This window comes from Apaloderma vittatum, unplaced genomic scaffold (assembly GCF_000703405.1).
Source record: "Apaloderma vittatum isolate BGI_N311 unplaced genomic scaffold, ASM70340v1 scaffold13111, whole genome shotgun sequence".
Lineage (NCBI taxonomy): Eukaryota > Metazoa > Chordata > Aves > Trogoniformes > Trogonidae > Apaloderma > Apaloderma vittatum.
In genome coordinates this window covers 6,034-25,455 of record NW_009700878.1, presented here as the reverse complement: position 1 = coordinate 25,455, position 19,422 = coordinate 6,034, and the positions used below count along the sequence as shown (strand labels likewise).

General features: G+C 40.1%; 2 protein-coding genes across 2 annotated transcripts in view; one reads left to right on the top strand and one right to left on the bottom strand.

The window, feature by feature from the left end:
* The window catches only part of HECTD1 (HECT domain containing E3 ubiquitin protein ligase 1), a 59,280-nt gene extending 57,249 nt beyond the window's left edge, over positions 1-2,031 (top strand). Inside the window, exons 40-41 of the mRNA XM_009878926.1 lie at positions 575-719; positions 1,084-2,031. Coding sequence (XP_009877228.1) covers positions 575-719; positions 1,084-1,221 — 283 coding nt within the window. The 3' untranslated portion in view covers positions 1,222-2,031. The remainder of the gene's footprint in view (positions 1-574; positions 720-1,083) is intronic.
* Positions 2,032-3,733: 1,702 nt separating this feature from the next.
* AP4S1 (adaptor-related protein complex 4, sigma 1 subunit) lies at positions 3,734-17,951 on the bottom strand. The gene is made up of 5 exons (XM_009878925.1): positions 17,814-17,951; positions 16,360-16,446; positions 15,166-15,234; positions 12,058-12,069; positions 3,734-3,862 (listed from the first exon to the last, which is right to left on the bottom strand). Exons 1-5 carry the CDS (start codon positions 17,949-17,951, stop codon positions 3,734-3,736), a joined length of 435 nt encoding a protein of 144 aa, XP_009877227.1.
* Positions 17,952-19,422: the final 1,471 nt, after the last annotated feature.

Here is a 19,422-nt window from a genome sequence, read left to right as displayed (position 1 = left end):
ACGTTTCAGCAGGCTGTGCTTTCTTCCTGCCCTCTGCTCCACCTTATTCCCTGGGCTCATATGCATGAAGGCAGTAGTACCTGGACAATTCCTTGAAGATCTGTTGTAGTCTGTTACATTTTTTTCCTTTTTGTTTTTTCACATGAGGGTCTTAAACAGGATAAAAATTAAATCAGATATGAAGCAAAGTGGCTTTATACTGCAGAAGTGGTGCAGAAAAAGTCCTAAGATCATAGTCAGTTGGATTATTCTCATAGAATAGGCTTGAGCTCTGTCGACTTCTCTTCCCATTCATACAAAATATTCCCAAATAACACTCCAAGATAAGCATGGAGAAAAGTCCTTTTTTACCTACTTTTTTTCTGTGTAATACTCAGGAAGTATATTAAGGAAGTACTTTTATGGGTCTTGCAGTGTTTTATTCTGAACTCGGTACTGAACAAGCACTGGGAAATTTTTAGTGACCGCTTAGATATGACTGAAGACGGTAATTGCACTGTCTCAAGTTAAGGGAAATGAAAAAAACACTGTCTTGTAATGTTGTCTTAACTAATTATTTTTAATGTGTTTTAAGCCCTGGATTCCTTCGATTTGTGAGAGTCTTGTGTGGTATGTCTTCGGATGAGAGGAAGGCTTTTCTCCAGTTCACCACTGGTTGTTCAACGCTACCACCAGGAGGACTGGCAAACCTACATCCCCGGCTCACTGTTGTCCGCAAGGTACGGCTTCTTCGGCGATTTTGGCTTTTGCATGTAATCATTGCTCCACTGAGAAACAACTTGTGGTTTGGTGTTGTGCTTTGTTTTTCTCTTTCTTTGGTTGTTAATTTATGACACTCTATGCTAAGCTTTCAGTACCAACCTCTGTTTCAGATCGGTTACTGGATTTCATATTTGAACCTAAAAGAATTAATATAAAGTACATGGAAGTTGGTCTGTAGCTTTCCTGATGCTGCTGTTTCCTGACAGCTGGTGTTAACGTTTGCAGCAAATGCTACACCTTAGAGGATCTTAGAACTTTTGGCTTCCATATTGAGTGCTGTGATAAATAACTGCAGTAAAGAATGTTCTTTCTTCTCCTCAGGTTGATGCTACAGATGCAAGTTATCCATCCGTGAATACGTGTGTGCATTACCTAAAGTTGCCTGAGTATTCTTCGGAGGAGATCATGAGGGAGCGTCTGCTAGCTGCTACGATGGAGAAAGGCTTCCACCTCAACTGAGCCGCTGACTGCCATTTGGGAGATGAGAAAGTGTTTTTGATACTAGCAAAGCCTCTTGTGTTTGTGTGCAAAAAATACGATCTCCACGCTGTGCTCTGATGAGACTTGCCTTTTCTTTCACCTGTGAGGCTTTAGGAACATGTGGAATAAGTTTGTTAGCTGCTAATGACAAAATAAATCCTTGTAACTACACAGCCAGCAAGAAATTGGCACAGAACACTGTGTGATGCTTCAAGGGCTTGCACAACTGGAAATTAAGGTGGTTCTGTTTGACTGTTCCGAAGAACAGATCATCAGATTTTCAGTGTTCACTGACACAAATTTCTAACAGTGTATTTGTGTAAAGTTTGTCATTTAATACCTTGTACACTACAGTTGCCATCACTGATCCCTGTTTTGCTGGCTTTAAGCTAACTGGTCGGAAACTTGCTTCCTTAAAACTTAGAGTTAATGGGCATCTCCAGCTTTTTCTTTTTTAATGGTGCCTGCACTATTGGAGTATTTTAGTGGGTTTTTGCATATAATCATGCACAACCTTTTTTCTTTTTTTTTTTCTTTCAAGTGGGAATATATTTTGATTTCTCGAATGCCCTGCTATAAAGATCAAATCCTTAAGTGTGTTTGTGCAGCTCAACAATAAACCTATTAAAAAACACTGGTTCCTAGTGCAAGGCACACTTAAAGCAAGTTTTACTTTTGGTTGTATTTCTTTGTATATTATAAACATTTATTTAACTTGTTGCAGTTTGAAGTTTAAAAAAACACCCAATGTGTAAGCTCAAAAGTAATCATTAAAATGTTTGCAACATACAAAGCTCTCCTGGATAATTCCTTAAGTTTTTGGTGCTCTTCAGTGGGCCCCTGTGACCTGAGGTTCTAGTTCTTTGTTACATTGGAACGGAAACCGGGTCCGGATGGTGCAGCTGAATCGGCTTGACATGGGGTCCCTGTCTTGGTTTCAGCCTGTGGTGGTGTATTCATTTGTAACAAGGGGCTTACAGTAAGATAAAGCAAGATGCTAATATGTCTTCAAAGATGCTTAAGTACTTGATACCAGAAAAGAAAATGATTACTTTAGTTGAACCGGTGTAGTAAGTTTTGTTCTCTGCCAGTTCTCTTTGGTAACGGTATTTTCTTGGACCACTGCTGAGGGAGGGCTTGCCAAAAGACATTTATATGTGCCTCACAAATATAAATCAGGTTGATGCCAGATTTATTTATTTTTTTCATAGCATTATTCGTAGGACTTTACAGGCATCATCTTTGAAATTTTCTCCAATGCAAAACTGACGGGGAATCTCTGTGACCTCCCACTCCTGTCACTATTGTGCTTCAGCAGAACTGATGCATGAACCTTGCAGACAGGTATCTGCTCCAGACCCAGTGTTAATTTTTTTTTTTCTGAATATGTTATTTAAAGCTATGTGGACTGTTCTGCCACACAAAACTTCACTCTTTGCTGCTTAGACCCTGGTTTCTGGGTGCAATTAAGATGTGACTGCTACATGCTTTTACACATAAAGCTGACGCAGCATGTGCTGCTGCAGTATCGAGTTATGCCTCGTGTTGGTGTGGAGGTAATGAAGAAGGAGCCAGAACACCTTGGTTCTAGAAAGGTAAGTGAAAGTACACTCAGATTGCCAACTCTTCAGTGACTTACCGTGTAGTAGACAGGTATGCATGGGCATGTTGTACGCCTGTGAATACAAGTTAGCGTAGCTACGGAGTTAGCTCAGTAGCTCGCCGCTCCTGAGAAACTCACCTGCCTTTTGTTACTCATCTTTTGTAAATGTTTTAATTGTGATGCATGGATAGCATAGAGGGAAAACAAATACACCAGTGTGCCAAAATAGAAAATATGTTGTGTAATTTATGAAACCAACATAATAAAATATTATCAAATTTTTGATTTTAATTATCTTTAATGTAATGTTTAAGCGCCAAATACTTCCACTTACATGGTATGCAGGGGTACTAAATACATCTATACTTGTTATTTACATTTCTTTTGTAACAATGACTCTTCACCAGCTTTTTCATAAAGGATGAATCTAGTTTAAAAGGGCTCTTAAAAGTTACATTAATTTATAGTACATTTGTATGAAAATAAACAAGTTGGTGCTTAAAGGAAGCACTGAAACATAGTCTGACTTTAGATTTCTGTATTTTCTGTCTTCTAGGTCTGGCACAATGCTGTGTAATTCACAGTGATACCTAGACGGTCACACGTAAGTTTCTATCACTTTATCCTCACTCGGTTTTAAAAAAATTGTTGACTGTTCTAGAAAGACTTCTGCTGGGTCAGTAAAGCTGCATCTGAAATTGAAGGTATCGCTTCAAATTTAGGTGCGGTTTTCCATTAGGTCTGTAGGGTATAGGAGAAATAGGAAGTGTTTTCCAGCTAATTTGAATATTGTGTGAGTCAGTCTTAGGACATCAGAAAACAGCTGTTGGTACACTCTTGACGGTTTTGCCGTCTCTTGTGGAATGCTTTAGTCCGGCTCACATCTTCCTAGCTTTCTGCCACTTTGTCAAGCACAAACAGAGGGGCAAGAATTCTATTCCTGTTCGTTTCCACGATGCAGCCGTTTAGCACCATTTCATCCAAGATGATATGCACTCTGTCCAAATTGAACATGATCTGAAAACATTTTAAGTTAAGTATGCTTTGAACAACATGAAGATAATTCAGAGAAAATCTTACCCACGTTAGTCTTTAACCACAGTTTACAAAAACAGAGATTTCTTTCTTTGTTCTAGTTGGGGTTTTTTTCTGTTTATTTTAATAGAGCTAGGGAAGCAGTTCAACTCACAGTTTTTTTCTGACCACAGAGATGTCAAAAGTTTGTAGTAGAGAAGTTGAAGCTCCAGCAGTACCTCTCCTGGAAGATTATCACATAGTAGTAAAAGCAAGGTAAACTTTAATTTAGATGTAAGTGATTAGTTTTGTTGTCAGACTACCACGTATTGCTTGAATATAAAATGTTATCAAGGGATAATGATGTTGAATGTGAAGATGCCAATATTCTGCATTTATCTTAAAAGTAATTGCCAGTCATATTCTTAAAATTTGATTCTCAAATTTTTGTTACTTCATCTGCTTGAAAATAGCTTGCGGAGTATGCTGATATCTAGAGTCATGCTAAATGTAGAGTCTAGTAATAAATTTCATAAAGAAGAGCAATAGTAATTAAATGGTTCATATTTTAAATACTTTCTGAAAGATATTTATAACCTCTAATGTTCAGCCTAAAGGAAAATAATCATAAACAGTACAAATTTGCACTGTTAAGACATATGCAATTTGTCCTTAACCATGTCTGGTTTTCCTTAACATTATTTAAGAGCATCTGTTTCCAAAAACAACGATGACGGGCCTTACTCCAGTAATAAGGGGCGGGCATTCTTCCGCACATATTAGTGTTTTGTGCATCCGCTGAACAACTGCCAAGGGTTACTTGGTGAAAAAAGACTCCAGTGTTGCCATTTATCACCAGAACCTGAACTGGAAATAGGCACAGCGAAAGAGCCTGCTGGGTACATCTGTTACACCCCCCTGACACGCACACACATACGCAGAGGCGTGAATAACCCTTCCTCTGCCTTGCTCTCCACCTGTTGCTGCTCTTCAAGTGTGTTCTTCGCTGTGCTCGACAAAACAGCTTTGCTCCTTCTAGTTCTGGCCGGTGTGTTGCAGGCTGCCGCAGTGGTAGGCTAGCAAGATACTTCACAGTAACTTCCTAAATACATCTTTCAGTACTTTTTTCCAACTCTGCTGTGAGTCTCTTGAGTGCTTTCTCTGCCTATTGTGCTATTTTTGACGCAGTGGTTTGAGCTCAAGAAGACGGCCTGGTTCCTAAGCAGGAACAGGGAGAGTACCAAACTGTGTAACAGCTGAGGAGCCACGTATTCGCATGGATTTGTTCCTCCTAGGTGGTAAGTGCATGTGGTGGGAAGACATGACCTTAAAACCACCAAAAGCAACAGTGCGAGGTCCTGAAAGTGAACAGTCTTGGGTCTGAATTCAGGAAATTAATTTAAGTAACAGTGAACACATCCATGCCCAGTGTTTTAGCACCTGGCGCTGAGAAATTCTTTAAGTTAGGTGCCTTATTTTCCCTGCAATGAATGGTCAAAGCCAGACCCATCAAACCAATTCAGTGTTCTAGAGAACCAGGGCTGAAGCCAGTACTTGGGAATGCAGAGTCATCCTCTCTCTTGAATTCAGAAGCCCAAGTCCTTAGTTCAGGTAGTGATGACTGGTTTGGTCTCTTTTAAAATGTCACAACAGAGATGCTGTCTGCCCGAAACCTGTAGAGGATGGAGGCTGAGCCTGTCCTCAGCCTGGGGAATTCCAAAGCCAACTTTCTCCGTGGGCAAGCTTAGCTGAGTTGGTAGCAGCTGCACCTGCTGCCTTCTGTGTAAGGTTCTGCTGCAGCCTGTAAAAGTTCTCTAGTATGATGGTCTAGCCTGGTGATGAGAGAACCTTATTTCTTCTTTGTCCTTGATCTTGGCGATTGCTTCTGCTCTATAAGATAAAGTGAAGTAGAAGCTTGGACTTATTCAGGCTGACTGTAGGATGAAGCTGTGTGGTGAGGTTGATGAGGGTACAGCTAGCAGGCTGTCACCTTCCTCTGTGGTTTCAAATTGTCATGAGTGCTCTGGACTGAAATGAACATTAACGTAGATTTGTGCAGAAGGGTAAGCAGTAGTATCACTGCCCCAACCAATGCATTCTGTTTGACTAAGAGCACAGCATGTCTAGGTATGTGTAGTAGCAGAATTCAGGCCCCCAAATAACTTTACTACTAGTTCCTGTTAGGTGAGGAAGAGATACTACAGCTGTCAGCAGGATCTTGAGTGTATGTCTATAGTTCACCACATAGTTTCTAATATGCTGGCCTAAACTTAACCACCTACTTTAATTCTAAATTGTATTTTAAGTACCAGACTTCTTCCCAAGTCTGGCTGTAGGCTTAAATTCTTCTAAAAATCAGACTTGTGCCTTTCAATACTGGGAAGTAGTACAGTCCTTAAAACTTCAGCAGTCTCAGTTTCTGCGGTACCAGGGACAAAGACAGTTGTTTCACTTGGCAGATTAAAGACTCGAGACAAATTTCTTCCTATGGTATACTTTTCAAGTAAATTAATCTTTACACAAATATTTTAATCTGAAAAGTTAGGATTCCTTTGTCCCAGTAACGTGAGAATTTTTAGGAAGATAGCTCCTGCTCCTGCGTAGTGCCCTCTGGCACTGCTCTACACAGCTAACGATGTCAGATAACATTCCATTCAGGTTCCAACAAGTGATGAAGCCAAATCCTCCTGGCTTGTAATTTTTACACTCTACCACTGATTCACAGTACTTTAGTTCCCACAGCGGAGCAAGAGCTCCTGTCCTTCCAGGCCTTCCTCTTCCTTTTGAGAGTCCCAAGGACCTAAAACCCAGAAGACTGGATCAACCAGGATCACAGTGACTTGCCACTCCCATCTTATTTTTCTGCATCACCTTGTTTAAGAAAACCTTAAAAATGCACTTAGAGCTGCTTTTTCCCCTGCTGCATTCCTAAGGAGCTGGTACTAAGTCGAAGGACAACTGCACCCACACCAGCATCTTGCTGTTCCACTCGAACCCAGTATCATTAAATGAGACATCAGTTCCCTTGCAGGGCCATTCCACCTTATTTCAAAACTGGCATGCACCATTACAGAAAAGAGTGGGGTCATTCCTGTCCATCTCTAACTGGTTAGTCTCACAGGCAACATTTCAGAAACGGTGTTTTCACCTGCAGTTTGAATGGGGATGCTCAGATACAGCATCTTGACTTTGCAAGGTCCCAAAGCTTCATCTACCCTCAACCTAACATCCCAGCTTCCTTGTTCAGTTCCCTTCCCACCTCTCTTTACGGTGCTGTTCTTGACAAACAGATTTCACAGGGAGCAACCCTGGTTTTTTTTCCCCTTTCCCTAAGTCCCAGGACGGTGCAGTTACATCTTGTCATACACACGCTGCATCTCTGATCCTCCTCACCTGTCACTTGTTTGGCAAGTGACCCCAAATTTCAGGGTTTAATGCCCTGAAGTTATTGAACCACACCCAGCTGAAAAGCAACAAAGCAAACCAGTGTGAGCAGCTGCCGTGTACTCCACCAGGAGCTGTCATTTAAGGTCCTACTTCCAGTAAGATTCTTGGCTGCCCATAAAAGAGAATTGAGGGACTTTCACTAGTTCTGTGCAGAGGCTAGCAGGAATTTTTATACAAGTATGCAGAAGAAAACATGTATTAATCTCCACATCTGTAGATAAACTCTGTAGTAAAAGTTTTTGGAGCATCCAGCTAGGAAATACTCTGATGTCAGCCTGGGCAAAAGGTGAGCCCTTACTGTCTTTGCTTTTTGAATTTCAGTCAGTGTGGTGGTGTTTCCACACTGAGCAGCAGAAGTACAGGGCGCCTACAACAACTGCTATTTAAATGTTACGCTGGCTTGTGGTAGCTTAAGAGCTGCCCTTACTAAAGGGATTAATGGTACTTTCTACTGTCACAGAGTTTTTATGGCACATACATACTAAGAAGGAGGTAAAAGTGACTCAGTCTTGTGTCTCCTTCCCCAAAACATTATATAGGCAGCTAATCAAGTGGGGAAGAGGAGGTGGAAAGGAAAAAGGCATTTGGGACTTGGATGTGATAAATAACTTATTCACGTCAGAGACATTTTAAGATCTCTCAGGATTTTCCAGGCAGGTAATGAGGGGTGTGTACAGGCTTCAGAGATGATAAAGTGCAGCCAACACCTTGTGATCAGGTAACACACCCAGGAGCACAAACCAAAGCTTTGTAGATCACAGTCCAGGTACTTACAAGGCAGACGGTTTGCTACTGAGTATACAGCATTACAAAACTTTGATTTCCATCTTGGACATTCATCATCTTTTTTTTCCTTTTTTTTTTTTTTTTTTAATTCTCAAGTCACATATTCTGACTTTGTTAACGTTGTCTTTTCTGATATTCACTTTAAGTAACTTTTAGCCTATCCAATGTCAGGCGGATTTTAGGCATCAAAATGCTTTCTGACCTTTTCTGCCTCAAACAATAATGCTGATATTAAATAGGAGTCAAATGGTGCCTTCAAGTTCTAGAACAGTAGTTCTAAGCTAATCCTTCTAGGTTTCCATTTCCTCCACTTATTTTACAGTACAAACTAAAGTATATCCTTATAAATTCTCAGAAGAAATTAATCATTCAGTTTTCTTACTACTGACATGCACGGTTTTCTGAAAGTGTTATTCCCTGGGGGCTAAAGAATACAGCTGATTCACATGAAGCATTCTCTGTATCTGAGCTTTTTATCTATCCTAGGAGCAGCAGCAGGGAATGTAATGGGGTTTTTTGGATCAGGGCAACATTCTTCAAATGCTTGGTCCTACGGCACCCTGCCTTCCCCTTCCTGCCCACAAGGTATCAGTATCTGTTTCTTCTCTAAATTAATAATGTGTCTTCAAGTAAGCTTTGCAGCTCAAGCAGTAGAAAACTCGTCTTTTTCTAATTTTAGAAACTCTCATTCTTAGCAGAATATTGTTCCTTACAAAGCTGCTGTGGTAACACTTGTGTTTTTATTGTCTCTGTCATCATCACACCAAGAAGGCAGCTCCTGTGCCATCCAGGCTGGAGTTTTAGAGCTACAGACAATCCCACCCACTCATTTCATACAGAGAAGTGAGGCTCAGCTGGAGCTATTAACAGGAAGCAACACCCCCAGGGCATTTCAGTACTTGTCCATTCAGCTGGCCCAACGCCATTACTTGCAGATACACTAAAAACAAACCAAACGAGTTCAGAAGTGTTATGTCGTTCCGTTGGAGGTACCCTTAAGTACATGACTGCCTCTCACAGACAATCCCACCCACTCATTTCATACAGAGAAGTGAGGCTCAGCTGGAGCTATTAACAGGAAGCAACACCCCCAGGGCATTTCAGTACTTGTCCATTCAGCTGGCCCAACGCCATTACTTGCAGATACACTAAAAACAAAAGTTCAGAAGTGTTATGTCATTCCGTTGGAGGTACCCTTAAGTACATGGCTGCCTCTCATAATGAAAGTGAACTTCATATAATGGCTGAGTACTTTACAATTCACGTATAAAAGCTTCTGTAAAAGACATGGCTACTCTAAAGTTACAGTAGTTACTTAATTGGCTAGTAGCTAATCAGTATTCATTTTGGCAGTAACCACAAGATAATTTTGCAGTTTTTTAGCATCACTCCCCCTCCGTGTCACACATACATTTAAACATGTATGAATCCTGTGGGGCAGGATTCAGACTGGACTCAGCCTCTGTCTTGTGCTAGAGGTGCCCTTCCTGATAGCTGGTTCCAGGCTCAGGCCATGGTGCGGGTGCCCTGGGGGAATTTAGACCTAAAAGAAAGCTGGAGTTGCACTATAGCAGGAGCTGCGTTGCCAGGAACGCTGGGAGTAATGCGCTGCAGCTGAGGAAGGGTTAAGAATCAGTGCAAGTGGTGCAGGCTTAGGGTGAGCTCCAGGAATGTTTCGAGGCATGATGATCTCAACCTTTAGATTTAAGTGGGGTTTTCTCTTGCTCTGCGCATGGTTGAACAGCCTTTAATGATTAGGATCTATTTTTCATGGGGTTTGATTTTGTGTAATTTCCTACTATTTTTTTCATGTTAGTAAACACTGCTTTCTATATAGAATAGCCTCTGTCACTTGTGAAGTAAACTTCCTGTGGATCTGTACACAAAAATAATAGTGTAGGGACAGGAAATCATGACAGTCTCCTGCCAGATATTCCGTATACAAAGATTCTGTAAATACTCCTTGGTGTTTGCTGTTACAGACCTCCAGAGAGTACTTCCTCCATCAGATATTTTGCATCCAAGATAGCTTTACTGAATATAAGAGTTAGCATAAGACTGTTTGGCAAAGGAAATGGTTTAATGCCAGCTGGGGATATTACCTTATGCGTTATGGAAAGCATATTGATGGATTATTGCATGCACGGCATTAACATCTAAGACACTCGTAGTCCAGATCTCATATTGTTCTTCTGGACCCGCTTTTCAAGCTGATGTCAGAAATAAATACAATCCTGAACAACCCCCTTCTTCATCATTATGCCTCTGCTTTACGTTTAATACTGAGGGTATCTCAGCTGTTTTAGGTATCCTCTCAACTTAAGAAAAGCTCTTCTTCTTAAATGAGAGAATTATTTTGTATGTATATAGAAGTAAAATATTTTAAGTGTAATGCAACAACTTGTGTGAGCAGTGCAGGCCAGCACTGTGTGCAGAAGCCTGCTGGCCGTGCAGCACTATTACCTGGGCAACTGGTGGGAACTCTGTCTAACTATGGGAGATTCCTCTCAGTATGAAAACGATGGCCAGAGGCAGGCAGAACTTAGCATCGTCAGTACTCCACACAATCTAAGATACAAAGAATCAGGTAATTGCAGACTCAGAGTACACCATATGGAAACATAGGAGGCTATTTCTATGTGTAACTACTGAACAGGTCAAGTTAGTCCCTAATTTGGTAATACTCAAGTACACATAGCTCTAATCCTTAACTGTGATAACTGAATGTTAACAGAAGATGTAGTTACACAGTGTCTCAGAGGCCTTAAGAGTCCCTTTGTGCTGAAATGTCATTACTGCTGTTTCATAAAACAAGTGAATTTAGGAGTGTTAGATGAATATCGCAGCATTTTGTGAATTCCAGGAAGAAAATACAGACAGTATATATACACGTACATGTAAGTTCAATAAATGAGACAGAGTTCCAGCATGTAGCAGGCATTAGCATATTTACAAAAGTGAAATTAATTATTTCCTGTTGTGTTTTTTTCAGTAAAGAAAAGAATTACAGCATTTACCTATGTTCTTCCTATGTGCTAATTCCTCAGTAAGATAAGTAAACTAAATTACAGTACTTGATTCCAGGGTGGTAACTTTATTTAAGGTTTATAACTGAAACTCTTTGTACCGGTAGATCTGCATTTAACCAAAACCAAACATAGGCAGAAGAATTGCTGGAGTAGAGTGAGCAGGCAGTGAGATTGGAAGAACTGAGGAGGAAGATTGTTTGCACTACATTCATCTGGTTTTATTTCCTTCAAATTCAATATTCTGCTTTATTTCCTTGCTCTTTGTGTTTAACTGTTCCGGACTACAGTATTTGTTTACATTTAGTTTTAGTTAATTTTTAAAATGATTTTTTAGTTAATGCCTGCAAATCATTCACATGAAAATACAGCTGTGTAAGGGGAGGGGTGGGAAAAGAAAAAATTCTCTGTGCCAATGCCTCGTTTCCTAAATTTCCTCCTTGCAGGCCTTTCTCTCTTTGTACTGACAGAGAAACTAAAGCTCACCTAGATTTTCTTGAAGCAAGATCAAAGTGCAAACCTAATCTTACAGTGATGCTCAAGACACAGCTCTAACATCCAGTTCTTACTACTGCAGCCATTCGAATATCTATTTTATTGTAAACTTAAAAAAGTAGAACCCTGAAGTAATAATTAGTTAAGCCTCAAAGTTCCCCCATGAATATAACTTCTCATGTCCAGGTGTTAATGTTACTCTCTAGGTAAGCACTCCTTGTCTCACCAGGCTCACCTTAGTGACTGAGGATTTAAATAGGTGACCCTCGTGAACATCAGCCGTGCTTTCAGGAAGGTGCTAAAACACTGTTACTTACTGTAAGTGCAAAATTTGTGAAAGCTCTGCATTGTCTTGACTGTTTGACAGGGCTATGAAGACAGCACGAACTGGAACATACCCCAAAAAGAGGTGAACAAAGGGATTTCTGATATTGAAAAGGATACATCTAATTCACTCTGCAAGGAAAAGAGAGGCAGCCATTAGTTCAGTTTGATTTCTCATCTCATAGTCATTAAATACTGCACATCACTTCAGAGGATAAAGTCTCCAAAATAATGATACAGAATTTTAGGGCGATTCAGATTTCTGTTCTGGACTGTACAATTACGTGCTTTTTCCTGCAGCGCTGCTTTACCTTTGATGCATTACCTGCCTTCGCAGTGAAGGCTAACATTTAGAATTTTTACTTAGAAAAACGCAGTGAGGTCACCCACAAGTAATTTGAATATATGCAGTGCCATCTGAAACCCAGCATCTCCGATCATGGCAACTCCAGCCCTACATTCTCCCTTCCTCCTCCTGCACAAAGAGGGTGTTAACGCCATATGTACAATTTACATAAAAATAAAGTTAAAAATGCTGATGCAGATAATTTCAGCAGCAAAATCTAAGTATTGTATGTACCCATGGCTGTGGTAGCTGTGGTCGGGTATGTTGTTAGAAGGAAGGCAACTCCACGCTTCGGACCTTTAGCACTCCTAACTGTTCTCCAGCCCCAGCAACACAATTCGTCATGTAGTCATTTCCCTTCTGGTCTTGGCCTGGATTTACCCCAGGTAGTTTTATTTATTTAACCAAACCGTCTGAGTTAGAAGCCCTTGTGGTCTCTCTGCAGCCACCAGAAGAGATGGGTACCTTCAGCAGTTGACTGGGCACGCTTGAGGCATGACTCACGCTCTCGAGATACTCATCGGTCACCACTGCCAGTAATGGGGTAATGGGAGCTTGGGATGACCAAACTTCTAACTTAAGTACCTCAGTTAAATGTCTAAATTTAGAAACAGCTAATCACAGCCTCAGCAGTTAGGATATTGCACAGCTGGGGTGGAGCTTCGCCAGTGTCTGCTCAAAGAAGGAATCTTTATCTACTACCAAGGGAATTCAGTTTGCTAGCCTGGTTTGAATCCACAGTCTATCCCTGGGTTTAGGCTCGGTTCCCACTGGTAAAATTGCTACTATCTCTGTGGTCTAAAGGTGCTCTAAACTAGAATTGTTCTAGTCTAAAGGCCTCTATTGAGTTACTCCGCCATTCTTCAGTTAGAATTTTTTTATCCATCACAAGAATGGTCTTTTAAGAGCCTGATCAGTTTGAAGTTTCCTCAGCATTAAAAAGTAGTTTGAAACACCGCAATATGTATTCTGAACAGTATGCAGTTTTCCCTGGGTAGCCATATAAAAGTGAAGGGCACGGAGAATTACACTCACAAGCAACTTTGTCAGCTTTCTCCCCAGTTCTGTTAATGTCGGGGGTTTTTTGTTTTTTAATATCTGAATTCAAGCTCTGTAAACTCTATTAGACAAAAATAAGAGTACGTGAGAACGTTTAAAGCTCACAAGCCTAAAAATAATAGATCACAAAATGTCCTTCTAGAGCAGGACAGGTATTCTTTCCCAGACTTGTGTCCGTTGTCATCATCATAATTTGAGATTCTGCTAAAATTCTGCAAATACTAAGCATTAATCCAAAATAGTACAGACTTAAACTTTCTGGCTCAGTGGTTTCTGCCAGAAACCCCAGCTAGAATTATAGCTCTCTTCAGGGCTCTGCCATTTATCATGTTTCATGCTATTGAGAATAGGACCACAGAACGGTATGAGATTTCTTTTAACTACCCCCTTTCTCGGTTCCCCCAGTTTCAGACTTGAAATGCCATGGAAAATACAAAAAAACTCTGGTATGGTGAATTCAGCAAATTTCTAACAACTGTCAGTGGCTGGGTTATATTACAGGGTTAAGGAATTATATATACTACAGTTATATGTATAAAAACTACATCTATTTTTGTTCTGTCTTAAGTGAAGATAATAAAACTTGAGACATGGTTGGCAACAATTAGCTCAGTTAGATGGGTAAGATGCACCTAAATTTGATTGTGTATTCCTGTGCCGCCAGGATCAAATTCATTCCTGGTTATCACTGCTCAGGTTGGACTAAAATCCTAACAATTTAAGAGACCAGTTCTGAACTTTGTACAGTCAGAAAGTGATAACACTTGGTCTGAGCAGTTTCAACAGGCTGTTGAAACTATTAATTAGTTGAGATAATATCCTAAAACATTTGCCAGGCATTTAAATAGTGAAGGGTGCAGATGACTCTTTCAAGACTGTCCTTGAATTCACAGGGGGAGCTCTGCCACATGTGCTGTGGTACTGGGGAGCCAGTTACAGACCCTGCATACTGATCTCTTGTCTGTGTAATTACCAACCTCATACCCTCAAGCGGAAGGACTACGGAGAAAACTCTATCCAGTCCTCTTTTCTGAGAGGAATATCGAAGACATTTCAGCGTAGATGAACTGCAGTTGTACCCAAGTATCATTTCAGGCAAATTTCTTTATAACAAGATTATAAGAAACCTCGTATTAAATAGCACATGTTCTACTCAGGATTATAATGCTGCATTTTGAAACTTCGTAAAAACAAGGAAATGCCAAAAAAAACATCTCCCACCAAAAGGAGCAGTGTGGTTTTAACTGGAGCCATGCCTGGTGTTGAATCCTTAACAAAATGACTATCTATATAATAGCTGTTTTATCAGATACCCGCTGTTGTGTGACAAGATGGCGAGCACAAGTACAGACTTGTTTTTGAGGTTGCATTTGCTCCATCCCTCTGATCTTGTTCAGTGAGAGTGATGTCAACTCCCTGCTTAATGCTTACACCCTCTTTATCATGAATTAAGTTCATCTGGGGGAACTGCAAAAAAAGAACTGTAAAGAAAAGCCTCTTTATTTCTTGAAAATGTATAAAATACCAGTGGCTAATTTAAGAGTAGATGACCCAAAGAAACCTCTGAACATAAGCATATAAAATCATGCTTTTCTAACAGAAGTATTTCTGGTATTCCTTGTCTGATGATTTATAAGCCACTTCTACTTATACTTCCCTGAAAAATCAACTAAAAAGCTTTTTTTTCTTCCTTGCTAAAGTATTCAGAATTCTAAATGAATAAAAGAAAATATTTCTCCTTCAATTTATTCCCTGAAATGACATATTCACTAAAGCTTTGAAGGAGAAGAAATACTTCTTAATAGATTCAATGTCTCACTCACCACTCTGCTGAAGTATTTGTCCAAAACTTCCACAAAATTATGAATTAGTTCATATACTGCCATCTCATTCTGAAATTAAATTAAAAGCAAATGAACCAGAAGTTAATAGGTAAAAAATGTAATAATATTCTCTGTGTCATTTCAGTGTGTGGTGTACAAAAAGCAGAAAATTTAAGACAACGTACAACGAAATGCACAAGCTCAGGCCACCACAGCGAGAGCAGGTGTGGTCACCCGGCGGCGGAGCACCCGAAGCAGAAGCTTGAGCAGCCCCGGCCAGCGCTGCAGGACCCAGGGGCTGGTCTTGCCAGGGTTGCTGCCATCCCACCGCGTCATTTGTTCCACCATCACCCAGGTCAGATACACAGATACATGCAGCTAACTACACGGATACATACACCTAACTACACGGATACACACAGCTAACGAGGCTCTGCCTACTCATGCTTCAGTCACAGCAGCCAGCTGCAGTGTGGAGCCAGGCTATGCTGCAGCAGTACAGATGGGCAATTTTTGCAACAAAGCCAAAAGAATTTGCGCCAAATGGCACGTCATTGTAACGCTGACTTGAAGACACCCTGGTAGGCAGCAGCTCCCTGCCACACCACCCTGTTAGGGTCTCCAAGAGTAAGTCTTGAATTAATTTGTGAGAACCATGTAAACACTAAAGCCCTACAGCCTCAGCCTGAATGCATGAAGTAACAGTACTTGTCAATTTTCAGCTACCTTTTTTTTTTCCCCCCCCTAAAATACAACAAATTGGCATCTTTCTAGCTGGCAGTATGAGATTTTTTTCTCTGGCCAAGGAGGTTAAAAACAATGGGCATTTGGGAAGTCACCACAGATGAGACAGCTGATCTGGCTGTAATGCTAAAACATTTGTTGAGGAACCTCACCCCCCATGATGTTTCATCAAACATAAATTTAGAAAGCAGAATCAGTACAAGACTGTTCAGTCTACTGCTGTGGACTGAAGTTAAATGTACCGCATTTTCTTTTATAGCTCTTTTATTTCACAGAAATAAAAACCGGGGGTTTGTTTATGTTTTTTTTGTTTTGGTTTGTTTTTTTTTGCAATGCTGCTTTGAAATTCTCTAAACGCTACCGCAAAATTTCATGCTGGAAGAAGACTCGAGCTCTTGCCTGTGGTCATCGCTACAAGCTTTCATTTCAAGAGGGTAGGTAATTTCTTACCTCTGTCTCATTGATTCCAACGACGACGAAAAGGGCTGCGTACTGCCGGTACACCAGCTTGAAGTCCTTGTACTCAATGAAGGAGCACTAGGCGGAAGCAAAGCGAGTCCAATGTAGTCGTTGCCACGTAAGGATGTGACACAGGGTGCTCCAAGAGCCTCAGCTTTCATGTCCATAAGGCCCACAAAGAACAACGGATTTCCCAAGAGCCACGGAACAATTCTGACTTGAAAGAAATTTAGTAGGGTAACTACTGCACAAAACTTTTCATCTACTAGCGGAAAACACGTTGCTACTTTTTCAGTGGAAAAACTGAAACATACAGAGTGGAAGTGACTTGTTCAGGTAGTCAGAGCTTCGCCTAAATTTTCATTTGGAAGCACTTCCAAAAGAGATTACCTGAAGGTCATTTTTCATATTTAAAAAAAATCTATATTTTTATATAAAAATTAAGATTTCTGGACCCAGAGGGAAATTCACATCTCTCAGAATGAGACAGGAGCCAGCAGATGGTGCTGTTATACACCCCTTTACAACATGCCGCCTCCTGGGTTTTTACCTATCGTTTTGTTCAGTCCTTGAAATGGCAGCATAATGTTAGTTCTCTGGGTGAAGTTTCTCTTTGGAGATGCTCTTGCAAGAGCCGTATGGAGGAGGTTAATTTATTTAGCCACTGTCAAGTCTGTGAACTTAGAGGAACGGCTATTTTTTTCCGAGGTTTTCTAGAATGAAATGTGTGAGGACTGCAGCTCAAGGACACACATAATTAATGGAAAATAAAGAAGCTGACTTCGTAATACAAACCAAAAAATTCCACTCACAGTCCAAGTCACAGATTTCTCCTCCGGTGCAAGTCACTGCGCACAACAGTTCTGCTAAGTTCTGGCACTTTTCTTAATGAACCAAAGGCTCAATTAAGTGAGCAGTGAAAATCTCAACTTGCATCTAAGAAATTTTCCAGCTTCTGAGTTTTTTTACTTTCTTGCAGAAAGTGTGAACACTTTTTTTGAATAAAAATGCCTAATACAGAGGCCCCAAAATCTGTGTTTCCAACCCCCTCCTGTGTTTTAGATAATATTTTAATGATTTGGAATTCTCTCGCGCAACTTTTTTCATTAAAACTTGAGAGTGATCAGTACTATCCTTACTACCTTCCAGCAAAGCAGCACTAATATCTCTCTATCGATCTCTGCCAGAACAGCAGTAACAGGATAAAATAAATTCTTCATGGATTTCTGAGTTTCTTTAAACAAACTGGAGGAATCTCATGAGAGTAATACACAAAACTCAAAAATCTCTGTAACCCCAGAAAAACATGTTTATCCCAAGGCAGAATAAAGGTTCAAATGTAATAATGACTTGAATGGAAACTAATGTGGTTTTGTAATTAATGACATGAAAGATGCGAGGTGTTGAGAAAATAAAATGGGCAGGGGAAAATCTACAAAACTTACCTGATCTTTTGAACGGGAGAGGCAATTTTTGATTACTTCAGCTTCCAGCATTGTCCGTTTATTAATTTCTACGTGCTCGTAATACCTAGAAAGCCTTGTTTGGCCTTGTTTGTTTACCATGAGAAAAAATTTTATCATTTCTCTTTTGTTGATTTCAGCAGTAGATTTGAATATGCAGCACCAGAATCAAGAAGAGTGTTTCTGTAAGGAAAAAAAGTAGTACAGATACGAGTTATAAAAGACTTCCTAAAAGCTAGACAGCCCAGCTCTGCATATATTTAAGACTGAGTTTATTGCCAAAACATTGAATATCAGGAAAAGTATCTCTAATCTTTTGCATGCTTACCATGAGTACAATTCCATTTTTCCCCCCCCACAAATAATAACAAACTATAAAATAATACCTTTCACATTCTCAGGCAATTTAATTTTGTGGAGTAAACAATTGTTTCTTCAAAACCATAAATCTACTTATCATTTTCTTCCTGCGTGCTAACTGGTTTCAGAACATTATCAGAAATTTGCCCAATACCAAAATATAAGACAAACGTAGCTCAGGAGAGCAAAATTGGCCTGTGCTTCTTATTCTTTTTTTTTTTTCTGACTTCTTGTACTTAACAATTTCGTTTGTACCATCCTGACAGCAGATTGAAGGGAGAGAGGACAGCAGGAAATGCATGGGCCAGAACACATGACCAGTTCTTTAAGGCAGAATATCCTAAATATTTGGCAATCGGCAGTATCAGCAAACATCTTGAGCTGGACCGGGAGCCGCTGAAATGTTTCCCACGCTGACATGAAAGGTAGATTGTGCACTTCATGAAAACTAAGTCTGGGTCTTTGATAGCTAAGAAGAAAACTGTTTATATTAATTACTCAAAACTCCAACCGGAGTAATTAATCCATGCAATACCACTGGAATATCGCTGTAGAATATAAATATGTCACATGCAGCGTACATTGGAAAAGGTTATTAAAAAGAGCACAACACATATCAGAATCTGCTTGCTAAACAACTGCAATCTTTCATGTTTTGAAAAGCAGCCAAAAAAAGGTAAGCTGCAGATCTCTGGTTTTGAAATAGAAGTTCTGGGCTATTTTCTTTAATGCCAGAAAACGGTCACTGTAATGTTTTCCATCTGACACTCTGGACCACAGATTTATTGGCCCAAATGCTCTTGAGGTTTATGCACTGGAAATATAGCAACTACAACAACAGCTATTTTTTTATCCAGTTCTGAAGAGTTGTTCCTTGCCTGGTGCCAATATTCTCTCCTAAGATCTCACAGCTCCTGTGAGAAGGTCTAAGCTGAAAAAAAAAAAAAAAATACCAAGAATCCACCTAACAATACAGTGTAGCTCTTTGTGTGAAAACAGTATATCTTAATGCAAAAAGGAAAAAGGAAAAAAATGCAAAAAGCAAAGCACCAACCTCATAGGCATTTAAAAATATGCCATTTTTTTTATAACAAGGCAAGCTGCACAGGTCCTGCCTCATATTATAAGCAACTTGACTAAACTGGCTATATACCATTAGTGGGTGATAACATCGAAACCTGGCATGACAGCAATTCAGAAAATCCCCACGTACTGTGCTGACTTTAATTAT